Source organism: Molothrus aeneus, chromosome 13 (genome assembly GCF_037042795.1).
Source record: "Molothrus aeneus isolate 106 chromosome 13, BPBGC_Maene_1.0, whole genome shotgun sequence".
NCBI lineage: Eukaryota > Metazoa > Chordata > Aves > Passeriformes > Icteridae > Molothrus > Molothrus aeneus.
In genome coordinates, this window is record NC_089658.1 from 9,561,709 (window position 1) to 9,576,754 (window position 15,046).

The 15,046-nt window shown below is 41.8% G+C and overlaps 1 protein-coding gene across 11 annotated transcripts in view; it reads left to right on the forward strand.

Annotated features, from left to right (window-relative positions):
* The window catches only part of SEMA6D (semaphorin 6D), a 225,955-nt gene that overhangs the window by 205,550 nt on the left and 5,359 nt on the right, over positions 1–15,046 (forward strand). For 6 of the 11 annotated variants that reach the window (XM_066559186.1, XM_066559187.1, XM_066559185.1 and 3 more), the window contains 17 exons: positions 5,636–5,777; positions 6,157–6,268; positions 6,863–6,923; positions 7,037–7,099; positions 7,186–7,287; positions 7,508–7,598; positions 7,876–7,995; positions 8,443–8,531; positions 9,276–9,493; positions 9,602–9,733; positions 9,930–10,085; positions 10,167–10,340; positions 11,063–11,203; positions 11,304–11,381; positions 12,166–12,257; positions 12,603–12,659; positions 14,469–14,636. In XM_066559186.1, the coding sequence (XP_066415283.1) occupies positions 5,669–5,777; positions 6,157–6,268; positions 6,863–6,923; positions 7,037–7,099; positions 7,186–7,287; positions 7,508–7,598; positions 7,876–7,995; positions 8,443–8,531; positions 9,276–9,493; positions 9,602–9,733; positions 9,930–10,085; positions 10,167–10,340; positions 11,063–11,203; positions 11,304–11,381; positions 12,166–12,257; positions 12,603–12,659; positions 14,469–14,636 (1,963 nt within the window). In that variant the 5' untranslated portion in view covers positions 5,636–5,668. The remainder of the gene's footprint in view (positions 1–5,635; positions 5,778–6,156; positions 6,269–6,862; positions 6,924–7,036; positions 7,100–7,185; positions 7,288–7,507; positions 7,599–7,875; positions 7,996–8,442; positions 8,532–9,275; positions 9,494–9,601; positions 9,734–9,929; positions 10,086–10,166; positions 10,341–11,062; positions 11,204–11,303; positions 11,382–12,165; positions 12,258–12,602; positions 12,660–14,468; positions 14,637–15,046) is intronic. The other 5 variants (XM_066559192.1, XM_066559193.1, XM_066559194.1 and 2 more) reach the window with 5 other exon arrangements.

Consider the following 15,046-nt stretch of genomic DNA (forward strand, 5'->3'; position numbering starts at 1 on the left):
ACACATTTCACACAGTAAGACATTGAAAAAAAAGACCAAGACCAAAAAATAGAGATGGGAAAAAGAATTGTTGGCTCCCCCTCTAGAGTTTGAAACACCAGACCCTGGGCCATGCTTGTCTTATATTTTGATTCAGATGGTACAAAAAGGCTCAATTTTCCTCTTTTGATTACTAAAACACACTTTGGCCTGGCTCCCCCAGTGCATGACTCTGCTCTGGAGTTATTTTATTCCAGTCACAGCAGGGATGAGGTGCTATTCTGGGTGGATGTTCTGGTGCATCTGTGGTTGCCAATGTGTACATTTCTACAAGTCTAGGGTGCCCCTGAAGGCAGCCTGTACCACCTCCATGTATTTTCTTCTGAACATTTTGTCTTCTGAAAGGATTGACCTGGTTGGCAAACTGAAATTGAGCAGCACTCCCTTTCTGTACTCTGCACTCACTGGTGAGCTGTGCTCTTCTCTGCAGCTGGCTCAAGTTGAACTTCTCCCACCTGGCAGCAGTTACCATCAGCAAGTAAACTCAGGTGCAAATCCTTAGCCCCCCTAAGCAGAGTCACTGCCAGCAAGCTTTTACCTTCACAAAGCCCAGAACTTGAACCATACCCTTTTCAGGTAGTGTTTTTTAACTGCTGTAGACCATAAGTGATTTGTACATCAAAAGATAATCCCTGATAATCCCTGAGGCTGCAGTAAACAAGATTTTTATCCTTTCTGCACTGGTCCTTTGCATCCAAAATAAAGGGGAGAGGTGCTAAACACAAGTGAGTTCCCATTCAGCCTTCATTTGGGTGCAGGTGGAATCTGTGACTTGCTCTAGCCTGGCCAATAGATCGGTGTTGCTTGAGTGTTCTTCTGATTGAAGAGCTTCAAGGCACTGCTTTGGCCAAGGGCTCAGTGCCTGAAGCCACTGTCCAAGGGTGCCCTGAGCCCCTCAGCAGGGCTTGTCTCAGGGGCTCAGTGGAAGTTGCTGGGTTTTGCACAAGATCAGCTTCTCTCTGCATCAGGGACTGAAGTCTCAGCTGTAGGCCCTGAGAAACTTGCTGAACATCTGTAAACAAGCAGCAGTAAAAAAATTTTTGTTTGGGCTTAACTTTTATTATTAGAGTGGTTTCATGCTCAAAATTTCAGAAGGTAACATCTGAGAAAGACACTAGTCAGTGCTTTTGCACTAATTAGTGCCCTCAGGGAGCCATTTGCATGCAGGAAGAAACAGAGGACAGCAGGGATTTCCTGGTTTGTCCAAGTCCAGTCAGCTGGGATTGTGGGAAACCACATCAACATAAATTGACTAGGCTCAGCATATTACTAATCAATTCTGCCTGTCCCCCCTCAACATTATGGCCAACTTGTACTTCCAAGCACAGAGGGGATCCTTGGTCTCACCGAACAGCCTGGGTCTGGTGGAGCAGGAAGGTGATGTAGTCATTTATTCAGCTTTTATTATTGCAACCCTTTCCTCCATTCCTTGCCAAACTCTTCACACTTTTAGGATGTATCTTTTGTTCTGACCTGTCTTGAACTTTGCTGTACTGCACTCCTGTCTGTGCTTAGCATTTTGGGAAGCATTTATCGTGTTAAGAAGATTTTTAAGATTTTTTTTTCCAGTAAGTAGAAAATATTGCATCAGTCTGGTTTGGAGCCATTTTATATTTTGCTTCTCCCCAGCTGGCTGAATGCCCTTTCCCTTCCCCCTTCTCTTTTACGTGGCAGTGCACGGAAAGATGATTGATGGAGCGTCACCAGCACGTTGTCAAAGGCTGGAATAGATTAATGGGCAAGAAACACCAGCCTGTTCCCCTCCGTGTGTGATTGTTTGAAGGCAGGCTCATATTTTAACGGGACTTATATCCTGCTTCTCTGGATTCCCCCAATCAGGAATTGAAGGATGGGATTTCTATCTGAGATTGAAAGGTGGCAGCCACAAAGAGCCAGTTTATTACTTGGGACAACTGCCTGCCTCCCATCTGACCAACAGCATCTCCCTGAGGCCTGTCTCAGGCAGGTTGCTCTCCTCCTTAACAAGGTGGATTTTTGCCACCAGTTAACATTTACACCTCTAGTTCTTTCTCCTTGCAGACACAACTCATTATGGCACAGGCCACGTGGCCAGAGGAGCTCTGATCTGTAACCCCATTTTCACCTGAGGGACACTGCTCAGTGTGCCCCTGCTGCAGGGAAGGAGCACATCTGACCCCAAGCCGCTCAGAACCTTTGAAAAAGCTTTTTTGGTGCTTGGCCTGGGCCACAAAGTCAGCCTTGATCTGTACCTCAATTCCCCAGCTGCAAAACAAGGATAGCAGTATGGTAATTTCCAAACATTGCACTTGCCATGGATTGTTTTCTAGCAGAAATGCTAGGAATGCAATTTATAAGAGAAATTAATCAAAGACTGGGCTGAATCCTGGCAGGGGAAAATAATCAAACCCCAGAGTATGAATGTTTTCTGCATTTTCTTGAAGGTAGACATTGCCAGCATTTCGTAATCAGCTATTTCAGGCCTAACAGATATTTCAGCATTGTTATTTGTAGTCCCCAGTAGTGGCCTCCACTAAAAGGTTTGAATGTGGCAGGAATTACGTCTTTCACACCAGTCTATCTCTGTCTACCAGAAGGCTACACCTGGCTGTCATAAACCCCTGCTCCAAGGGCTAGAGCCCATTTTTCTGATTATCCAGGAAACAGCTGTTCTTCCCAGTTTATTCTCTCTGCAGTGGTTCTGATCTTGAGCCTGTGTCCAACCAGATAAAGGCTGCATTTAAGAGCCTCTTGAAGCAGGTGAATTTTCTTTTCATATGTAGCTGGAAAGCAGAGCTACTGTTAATATTCTTTTAGTAATTTTCCAAGCAAAATAATAAAGAAATCTGTACTTGTTGCCTGGCTGGTGAGAAGTGATTACCTGTGGTTTGCTGATCCAGTGCAGCTCTCTGTCTGCCTTTCTGTCTTGTTGTGACCAAGGTCTGTGCTTCATGTCAGTATTTTCTTTGATAGAGATTTGCAGCAGATTATGTTTAGTTAGAAAAGATTGCTGAACACAACTATTCCTGCCCTGTGTGTTCTCAGGGTTCATCTCTGGAGTATCCTGAGAAGTTTGAGGGTTTTTGGGAGAATGTGAGTTTGTTTCTTCTCTGGATGCATCCTCTGGGGAAACACGTCCTCTGGATTTACATTTACAAAACTTTGCATTCTTTTAGTGAGTTTGATACCCTGCCTGAAATTTGAATCTGTTTGAGAGAACTGATACTTTGTTTACCTGGCATTTCAGTTGTTTCTTGTTTGCCTTTGGGACAGTTTGCCGCATATTGGCCATGATAATCATGACCTAAAAACAAGTTGCCCTTTGACAATTGTGACCTAAAAACAAATATAAATTGCCCTTTTTTTCTGCAGCCATTTCCTGGAGTCCAGAAGTTAGTATCTGCCTCTGTAAGGCAGGTTACATGGAAGATTTGTAATTGTCACCCCAGTCTATTTTTCCCAGATGGAACACTGGAAGGGAAAAGAAACTTCCTGTTACATGCCCCTGCTTGGCACAGGTGGAACTTGTACAGTTTGCAAGTTGTGTGCAGTTTGAAGCTGGGCCAGGGTCTCTTTGAGTCATGATGTGGGCCACAAGCAGCCTCATCTTCTATGCTGACTGCAACCTACATGTCTGGGAGAGCTTCTCGCTCTTTGGCAATTTGTATTCATTTGTTCTCCAAGAAAACAAGGCTTCAGGGAAGACTTTTACTAAGCACCTTATAGATGTTACTGTGCACCAACTCAACATGCAGTTTATGTGTCTCCCCCTTTCTCTTTCACTGGAAAAGGAGTGGGCCGGATCTTTGGAGCCTGCTTTTCCTTACAAAAAGCCCAAAAAAAAAAAAGATTGTGTAAGCATTAATGATTTGTTATTGTATCTGGGAGCCACAGTGCTGCAGGACTTCGCTCTAATGGTGCTTTCACAAGAAAGAACTAATTTGACTAACTTTATTAATTCCAGTTTGTTTTAAGTTTGCTCATTAGTAATTTAACGCAAGATGCTTCAGCTGAAGAGGCCATGTCAGGACAAGGAAGAGCAGAGGGAAAGTGCCAGGAATCATTAGTGTTTATTAAGCACTGCACTCATCAATCTTGACTAAGAGCACAGCCCATTCGTTCTGGACTGGTGGACTGAGATACAGAAATATCATTAACAGTGAAAATGCTTCTTTCCAGGTCAGTCTGTAATGGGCAGGCATCCAGACAACACCCCCATCCCCAAATGTTCCCAGCAGTTCAGCTGGTCTCCTCAGTGCAGCCCAAAATGACAGCTCAGCAGCCTCTGGAAGGAGGAAGCCCTGCCCCTAGCCAGCCATAGTCTCAATTAACAAATACAGCATTTTCATCCCCCATAAGCATTACTGGAAGGTTAAGTGTTGTTATGAAGGGGTTTTTTAATTGCTTTTCAAATTATTAAATGATTAATACTTTTGTGCTTTGCTGGATCAGGTCTGGCACTTTGTGTTGGCAACATATTCTTCTCACTGAAAGTCTTGAAACATTAAAATGGAAAGGTTTCTTTTTTTTTTCCTGTTTAGACAAAGCGTTTAATAACCAATTTCAGCAACTGCAAGGCACTGAGCTGATGACTCAGAGCTCTGACCTGTGAGTCGGGGCTGAATGAATGCCTCCAAAAGGTTGGAAGAGGGAATAATACTGCATTTGCCAGGTTTCTAATGAGAAATATGACCCCTGCCCAGTCCACTTGCAGTCATTAAGGATCACATTTCACTTTGAGATGTGTTTTCTTGCATCCTACCCAAATTGCAACTTGAGTAGTTACATTCTGCTCACTAAAATATCCCTGTGGTTTAATTGAAGAAGTTATGTTTCCCTTCCTCTCTTAAAAGCTTTGTTGTCTAATGTTGTGGTGCTGTCATGATCTGTGCTGTCTGATCTGCAGAGCACACACACACAACCCCCAGGTGAAAGCCTCTGAAGCCTTTGAGAGTAGGAGATAGAATGAGGGGGAAAGTGGCATCTTGGGAAGGTGGTTCAGCATTGCATCCCCATTTGAGTCTCTTGCCACCCTTGTGAAGTGTGTGACAACAAGTGTGTCACACTGCAGGAGCAGCATTTTGCATTTTCTTTGCACATGTGTAAGTCACTGCACAAGGCAGAGCATCAGGTCCCTGCTCCTGGGTATCAGGTCTGTGACAATGGGCACGGTGGACTGAGCACTGAGATGGCACAGCCTGGAAACAAGCAATGACATTAAAACACAGCATGGATGTTCAGACACATTGTGTATGTCATGACACTTTGTGAATGAGATTTAGGTACTTTATGGGAAAAGGGTGTGTTGGATGACATTTGGTGATTGAGGGGATGGAAAGAGATTGCAGTTTAATTAAAATTCTAATCCCAAGTTTGACAATATTTCTTGCCAGGTCAGCACCCTGTATGCTCTATTTCCGATTCTGTGAATTAAATGGGCTGACAGTCGTCATTTCTTTGGAAGTGCCTGTAAATCCAGCTAAGAATTAGCAACCATCAATGGTTCAGAGCAGCTTTGAGCAGGGCTGTGTCACGCAGCAGTTTCCCAGCAGTGTCCCCTGCTGCCAGTGTCCCATGCTGCCACAGCCTCACTGCTGTGTCCCTGTCCTGTCTGCAGGTAGTTGAGCAGTGCTGTCACCTGTCCCCAGCCATGAGGCTCCCCGTGCTCTGTGCCTTGGTGACACTGCTGAGCCTGTCCCCCTGCCGGGCCGTCAGCTTCCCCGAAGACGAGGACCCCATCAATGTCGTGGACTACCACTGTAAGTAATCTGCATAAAGAGCTGATAAACCCCAGGGAAAAAGTTCTAGTGTTGATTTTATTTTTTTTCCTTGCCCCCCACCACGGGAAATTAAAAAAAAAATCTGATTCCTTTCAAATTGAACTGTGTTTACTGGCTTTGTATCTTTAATAGAACACTTAATCATTTTCTTAAAAAAGCAATCAGAAATACAGCAATAATTTCAGGAAAAAGAACATTTGCTGACATTAGCCATCTTTTCTTCATTTATATTCAAGACATTACTCAAGGAATTTAGTTTAAACCCTTCTACACCTAGTATATACAGCTAATCAATGCCATATATTGATTCTTCAGCTCTATAATCCTGAGTGATGGTGTAGCCCATTTTTACTTGCAGATTCAAGGCAATATCCAGTATTTAGAGGACGCCCTTCAGGCAATGAATCTCAGCACAGACTGGACTTCCAACTAATGTTGAAAATTCGAGACACACTTTATATCACTGGCAGGTAATTTTCCTTCACTCAGTTCATTAGATTAAAATTCTTTTCTCTTCTGGTTTTGCATTTATGTGTAAAATTCATTTAGAAAAATGTGCAGAATATGATAAAAATTAGAATTGGGGCAGAATTTCCCAGAGAAATATACCATATCTATGGCCAGTGCATGAAAATTGGATTTGAAGGCTGCAGTTACTGTAGTTAAGCTTAAACCAATGATCAAATGCTCTTTTCCCTCTTTTATATTACTGCCCTGCCTGATAAAAACCTCTCCTGATCATTTTAAACTTGGACTGACAAGTCAGGGCTGTAGGAAGTGAGGATAACACACTTACATATTTACAGCCCAGGTTAGTCCTCAGCAGAATGGGCAGACAGGGATGGACAGCTGGACACTGCAGGTGCTATCTCAGGACCACAGCAATAAAAATCAAAGCCACCCCATGTTACACATGAACAACGTTCTTCCATTTACATTAAACACAGAATTCTATTTCATAGAAGTTGCTGGTCTAACATAACATTCTGAATATAGATTTAGCTTATCAAATACCGAGGCACAGAATTAATGAATTTACTGCTGTCTTTTTACTCTGCAAACAGGGACCAGGTTTACACTGTAAACTTAAATGAAGTTCCGAAATCAGAAGTTATCCCAAGCAAGGTGAGTAGATGCCTGCCGGAAAGGGAGAGGTGTTTTCTTTCGTTTTAATGGGTTGTTTTAAGAATTTGCTGTGGCAACGAATTCAAATATTCCTTTCTGGTCTCCTTTAACAGAAATTAACATGGAGATCAAAGCAGCAGGACAGAGAGAACTGTGCTATGAAAGGCAAACACAAAGTAAGTTTAGCACATTAATGAAAAATGACACTAGTATTTATTATATACATGGAGTTTGTGATTAATACATCTTACTCTCTTTTCAGGATGAATGCCATAACTTCATTAAAGTCTTTGTTCCAAGAAATGATGAGATGGTGTTTGTCTGTGGAACAAATGCATTTAACCCTATGTGCAGATACTATCGGGTAAGAGTACTGAAGATGTCATTAATCTGTTACTGGTTTTGCTTGCACTGGTTATACCATAGCCAATACATCCAGTGTGCCTGGAGAGTGCTTCAAGGTGAAATAAAAACAGACAGAAGCCAATGTGCTGAATTAAGTTTTGTGGAAAGACAATGTTTTGCTTTTGTGCCAGTGCACAAAATAGAAATGACACTATCACCCATTTATTTTTCTTCTCTAGTTGAATACATTAGAGTATGATGGGGAGGAAATTAGTGGTTTGGCAAGATGCCCATTTGATGCCAGACAAACCAATGTCGCCCTCTTTGCTGGTAAGAACTTTTACTTGTAATGAGTCTAAATGATTGATGACACCAAAGGAGACAGAGAGCTTTTAAAGCAAGCACAGGAAAGCTAAAGGTGTCATGGTGCCCCTGCTCTTAAATTTTTTAAAGGGCCTCCAAAGGATTAGAAGCTGACCTGTTAATAAATAGGTTACAGCAGTCTGGGGAAGTGTGACAGTAAAGAAATGGGGAAAAATATAGGCTAGTCAGAATTCTCTAGATTATTAAAGGCCTCTTAATACCATGTTTTCAACTTCCATTTTAGATGGAAAATTGTATTCGGCAACAGTAGCAGATTTCCTGGCAAGTGATGCTGTTATTTATCGCAGCATGGGGGATGGATCTGCCTTAAGAACAATAAAGTATGACTCCAAATGGATAAAAGGTAATTTGGGGAGTGTTTTCCCATGCACATGGCAAATGTAATTTTAGTGGCACAGAAGGTCAGGTTATTCACAGTCAGCCTGGTTTACACATATGCTACAACGTCAGCATGTATGAGGCTTTCAGAATATTAAAAAGGTGCATAATGAAAAAAAAAACAGACAAAATTTTTGTTAAATCCTTCAACAAATGAATTTGTAGTAACAAAGTACCTTAGTTGTAATACAATTTCCGTGGGGCCTTGTTACAGTCCATTAGCCAATGCTAGAGACTTCAAGTTCATTTAAACTCCAGTGCACCTGTATTTGGACATCCTGAAGTACCTGGAAGACTGGAGCTCACCTTGGCTAGTGTGGACCTGGGCAGGAGCTGCCAAGTCTCACAGTGTCACTGTCGTGTGCCCATTGAGCAGTTCTTTGAAGTAACTTCTCCTTGCTCTTTCTTACAGAGCCACATTTCCTCCATGCCATAGAATATGGGAACTATGTTTATTTCTTCTTCCGAGAAATTGCTGTAGAGCACAACACTTTAGGCAAGGTCAGTATCAGCACCGTGAGCGTTGAGTCACAGCAGAAGGAGCTCATCCTAAAACAGCATCAGGAACCAGCACAGCTCATAATATGAAGAAGGAACTAGGACAAAGCTTGCACAGTTTTATCACAGTTATAATTTACAGGGAGGGGAGAAAAAAAGAACTAGAGCAGTGCATTCTTCAACGAAAAAGCTGTTTCTGTTCTCGCTGTTAGTGAGCTCGCTACAGGTGTCTTTCAATGTGCTGTTGCCTCAGTGCTGCTGTTCCTTAACTCTTGTGCCAAGTACTGGAAAAGCTGAGGGTGTTTTCATGCTTATTAAAGAAACAAAAGAAAACAACACAAAAGGAGAGCTTCAAAGAAGTTTCTCTAATGTCCCTGGATATTGAACAATTCAGTCATGCCAGTACAGAGTATAATACTCATGCCTCACCATGGAAGGATATTCTACAGTAAATTATTAAATCCCTTACACATGGTTAATTAAAGTCTTTAAATCTCACTAACAATATGATTTTGAAGGTGAAAAGGGTGGGAGCAAACTGTGGAGATGCACTTGCTTGGTGATACATTAAGATGCCTGTGCACTACGAGCTGAACACCATTTGCTTTCATCTTCTCTGTGCAGATAAATGGCAGCTTCCTGTTAACAACATTATCTTGGTGCTTTATTAAGAGCTCAGAAACAAGCACTGTTTCCCTTGCATCTCTCAAGCCTCTCTCCCTTTTTCCTTCTTTTTTCCTTTCACAGGCTGTGTATTCCCGTGTGGCACGCATCTGCAAAAATGACATGGGGGGCTCCCAAAGGGTCCTGGAGAAGCACTGGACATCCTTTCTGAAAGCTCGGCTCAACTGCTCAGTTCCTGGGGATTCATTCTTCTACTTTGATGTTCTGCAGTCTATCACAGACATCATAGAAATCAATGGAGTGCCCACTGTTGTGGGTGTATTCACCACACAGCTCAACAGGTAAGAGATGAGCAACCTTTCATCAAAGGCAGATCTCAGGTTCTCTCTTACACTGAGATTGGTGCCATCGTAATCTGAGTTCTTGAAACTATTTTTCGAATTTTACAGCATCCCTGGTTCAGCAGTGTGTGCTTTCAGCATGGATGACATTGAGAAAGTCTTCAAAGGGAGATTTAAAGAACAAAAGACTCCTGACTCTGTGTGGACAGCTGTACCTGAAGACAAAGTACCAAAGCCAAGGTAAAAGGTTCTTACTCACGATGTCATAACATTGTCCCTGTAAAGAGCTATCTTAAATCAGCTGCACTCTTGAGTGCCTTGCTGGGTAAAACCCAAAGCAGAGCTTGATGCTTCAGCCATAAGGATGCTCATTAACCGGCTGCCTTCTCTCATTAACTAAAATATCAAGAGGAAAACAATATTGTTCTCATTTCAGACCTGGCTGCTGTGCAAAACATGGCCTAGCAGAGGCTTACAAAACCTCCATTGATTTCCCAGACGAAACGCTCTCCTTCATCAAATCTCATCCATTGATGGACTCAGCTGTTCCCTCAGTCACTGAGGAGCCCTGGTTTACCAAAACACGCGTCAGGTATGACAGTTCAAAAGTAACACCTGTGAAAAGGAAAACAAGACAACTTGCTGTTAATGATGTGCCTTCTGGTCTTGCTAGATACAGATTGACAGCAATTGCTGTAGACCACGCTGCTGGACCCTACCAGAACTACACAGTCATATTTGTTGGCTCCGAAGCAGGAGTAGTACTTAAAATCTTGGCAAAGACCAGGCCTTTTTCTTTGAATGACAGCATATTACTGGAAGAGATTGAAGCATATAATCATGCAAAGTGAGTATTACCAGAACATCTAAGCTCTTCATCTAGTCCTTGGAACCTAGCTAAAAAAGATTATGGTAAACTAGCTCATTATCACCAACATCACCACTTGTTTGTCATTTCATCATGTTCCTCATGTTGAATAACCTGAAAGTATTTGGTCACTTGCCATTTTGTATGGGTTGAATGAACAATCTAATTCCACTCAGTGACATCAGTGACATGGTCTAATTCTCCTGCAAATACTTCTAGAAACGTCAGAAGTCTTTGGTGATGTTAAAAAGAAATGATCTGTGCTTATCTTGAGGGTTGCTCAAGAGTGGCTGATAGTGTATAACCTATATCTGATCATTTTAAAGTTGTTTATTTTTTGGCACAAAGAATTTGGGAGTGGAAGCATTCCAGTTAAACTCTACAGCCGTCCAATACAGGACTCCTCTTCTGCTCTCTCATGATACTTATGCTGCCTGAGAGAACGAAGAAAATGGATTTGGATTTTTTTTTTTTCCTACATAGTTCTGCAAACTTCTCAGCTAGCTTGTTAGCAGGAGCCAGAATCCAGCATTTGATAACTCAGAGGTTTGTTTAGCAATGTCTCAGCAAAGAGTCACAGGTTACATTTATGTATGTGAGAAGTTTCTGTTCAGTAGCTACACAGACAATAAATAAAATGTTTAGTGCACAAAGTACTACAGTCACTAAAGCAGTGGCCTGCCCTTGTTTTTGCTGACCAGGTGCAATGCAGAAAGCGAGGAGGACAGAAGAGTCATTTCCCTCCAGCTGGACAGAGACCACCATGCTCTGTTCGTGGCATTCTCCAGCTGCGTCGTTAGAATTCCCCTCAGTCGGTGTGAGCGTCACGGGTCATGTAAAAAGTATGGCTCCCTTCCTGATCCCTCCCTAAAGCAAGGGCACCAACATTTCTTTGGAAGGAAGTAAAACATGCATGATTTTTTGGGGTTTTTCTCTTGCAAGGGCATGTATTGCTTCACGGGACCCGTACTGTGGCTGGTTAGACCATGAGGCATGTGGAAGAGTGACACCAGGCATGCTGTAAGTACTCCTTTGTAAGTTAGCCCAGCATCTCTAAATATGCTTTACACGAGCTCATGCCCTGTGCTCTTCCCTTGCACACAGTTACTAAATCTCTGGTTTTGTAAAGATTTTTTTCCAATGGACTGTATCTGTAAGAGAACAGAATGCTAAGTCTGGCCTAATTCTGGAACCTCTGGGTGAAGACTTGCATTCAGTGGGAGTTTTAAATGTGTAGGAGGACAGGCAGACCTCTAGGAAAAGCAGCTGGAAGCAGGAAGGCAAGAAATTGCAGCATGCAAACCTGAGCAGCTCCAAGAGGACAGGACACAGTATCCCCTCCCAGGCATGCTCATGGTTAGGGCACAGGCGATTGCAGATATGAAAGCACAGGATTCACAGTGGGAAGAGCAAGGTTGTGCCTCCACAGTGGAGCTGGGGTGTTATATATGCATACCAAAGGCATTTTGCACAAATCAAGTCTGTAATATATGGTGCACTAGCAGCTGTATCTTAAAAAGAGGCCTTTGTAGCAGGCCAGTGCAAACTTTAACTGGTATAATTGGATGGTTGTATCTAAACCCAAGAGCATGCCCAATGGAGAAGACATGATACAGTTGTTAAAAATGGGATTGTTTTTCTTCTATTTCCTGGCATAAGCACACAGAGATAGTTAAAGCCAGACTATCCTGTACATTTTGTACAATCCTTTGGGCCATACACTGGCTCTTGTGTATGTTTCCATCTGCTGCTTCCAGGAAAAAAAAGTCTCCATTTGTATCCTTACTAATACTGTTAATTGCAGGTTCTCTTTGTTTGTTTCATACAACCACAGCACTGGAGGATACGTCCAAGATGTCGAATACGGCAACACGGCGCAGCTTGGGGACTGCCATGGTAAGGCACAGTCACTGCTGCTCCTTTGGAATGTCTCACCGTAGTCTGTGGCCACACCTCACTGTGGATGTTAAATTTCTGATGAGCTTTTCAGTAACATGATGAACACATCACCTGGTGTTACTGTGAATGTTCACAAAGCTGAGCTTTTTAGTCCTGGGTGGCAGAGTTTTTCTCTTTCCTTCACCAGTTTACAGCTATTTGGGGTCTACAGCAAAGTATTGAAGAATTTATTTTTTGTAACCAGTGATATTTTAGTTTTTATTTTCCATTACTCAGGTTTGAGATCTTTTGCTTTCTTTTTTGTTACTTTTTACTGATTACTTGTTCCTTTAATTCTTTTAGAAATTTTGCCTACTACAGCTACACCAGATTACAAAATATTTGGCGACCCAACATCTGGTTAGTTTTTTTTAATTTTTTTGAATTAATGACCTTTACTTTCCTTCAGTTCAGCATTTTCAGCCCTTTTTTCCTTCCTTTTGCACAGTTGGCAATCCTCCATTTTTGTGCTTTTACTCATGTTCCCACTGATGGTAAAGATAGTCAGACTCTTCTCACTCAGCACTTCACCCTGTGTAGCCGCATGTTAACAGCTCATTATTTATTGAGACATCTTTTATTAAAGAGCCTGATTAACATAGATGACATCTTCACTGCACGAAGTCCACTAAGCTTTACTCTTGATCCCCAGCCATGCGTCTGTGAATGCCCCTCTTGGTCATCTCTAGTAGATGAATGGCAGAACTTCATCATCTTCCTCCTTACCTCTCCTTTTCTCTTTTCCTTCTTTCCCAGCAAGCTTTTTGCACAAATACACATTTTCTAAAATGTGTATTTCTTTATTTTTGAAATGCTTTAAGTAGTTTATGCTAATGGAAAAAAATTTAACATCACAAACTGTGTAGCTGAATGAGAAATTGTGTAGACAAAAGTGGCTTCAAAAAAATGTTGTGCATTGTTGTCAGATGGACTTTTGCATCCTTTTCTCCTCCAGTGATTTTTCTAATAAGGTGTTCACCACCAGCCCCTGGTGTTCAGGGACACCCAGTGCTCCTCTGTTGAACTCAAGAGCAGAACCTGTGTTGACTTCAACAGGAGCAAGATTCAGGCCTTACTTTCCAGTCTTTGCTTTTGAAACTTGGGTCTTCGCTTTCAAACCAAGGGCACATTTCTGACAAACAGGACAATAATCTATTTGTATGTTAAATTTGTAAGAGTGCCAGAAGAACATTATTGGTGGTTTGATTTCTGACATTTTCACTTCTGTAACTTGACAAGAAGTAACGTTTGAGACAAATATTTTCCAGATCTATTTACCCACAATGCAAGTTAGAGACTCACTTAAGGAAACAAAGCAAAACAAAACTGTCACACAGAAATGCTGCCTGGATTTATGAGTGCTTATCAACTGAATTTTCAAAGTGGTATTTTATGACACAGATACAATTGAACCTTATTTTTAAGTCCTGAATGAGTGTGCTTTTGAAGTACATTTCTCAAGTCTGATCTCAAGCCATAGGCTTTCCTGCCTAAACCTACTGGGACAGTGAACACAAAATACTCAAGGGTGCAAATGAGACTGGACTGTAAACCGAATTTTATGAGTTTCCTCTTCTGTGCATTTTCATGTAGGCTGTGGTGGGTCTGTTCAGCAAACATATTACAGAGGAGCCAGAATCTCTGCAGGATTGTTCCTTAGGAACCATTACAAAATAGGGGTTAAAAACATTCCTTTTATCCCCACCTGCAGAAATGGCTCATTCAGCAGTTCCTGGTATACCATAATAGCAGTAATGGAGCTGATCTGGTTTCTCAGGCATAACCTGTCACGAGTGTGCATCGTTCCAAGTAACTTCTTTTTTTTTTTTGATGTTTAAAAGGCAGCCAAGTATGTTGTCTCCAGTGAAGAATATAGCAATTAAGTAGACTAAGTTGTGCTTTTCACCCCCACAGTTGCTTGCTTTAACTTTTGCACTGCTTTCACAGTTGACTTCTCTGGCTTTTTGGCTAGCAGCTGTTGAAGTGTAAATGTACTATTTTCATATTTCCAGTTTTGAAGTAATTGATTTTAATCAGCCATCTGTACTTCTGCAGAGTGTAGGGGGGGTCACATTTTGCTCTGACATGTAACTCCCATAAAATACTGTGTCCAGCTATAGCTTAGATGTGCCATGAAACACGTTAATAAAAATCTGTTTGCCACCACAGACATGGAGTTCTCCTCAGCTTCCATTACCACAATGGCAAGTATCCCAGTTATATCACCTAAAGTGATTGGTTCCTGGAAACCTAAAGTGACTGGCTCTCGGAAATTTGTAGTTCAAGATGACCCAAACACTTCTGATTATTCTGATCCATTATCAGGTGTCCCAAAGGGTAAGGCCTTACCAGGGAATACATTGCAGCTGAATGGAAACCTGATAGTCTCAACCTTGTCTAAGGCTTAAGTTAAATGTAAGAGCTATGATTGTTGGGCTCTATTTTACACCCATTTCCTGTGAATATGCAGACAGTGCAATCATGTTTTTCATACCTACTTATCCCATGGACAAAGTGCTGCTTAGAGCTTATAATGGGAAACACAGATTCTAAGCTCAGCTTTTTAATCCTAGAGTGGTCCAAAACTCCCCTTGAAATCAATGGCAGTTCTGGATACATTAAAAAATTACCTTCTGCACCTCCATTTATTGTTTTCAATCTTAAACTGTTTAAGCAGTAACTTAAACACTGGTTTAGACTGTTAGTCCTCATGAATGGTTGCTTATGTTTCGGGTTTTTTCATTTGG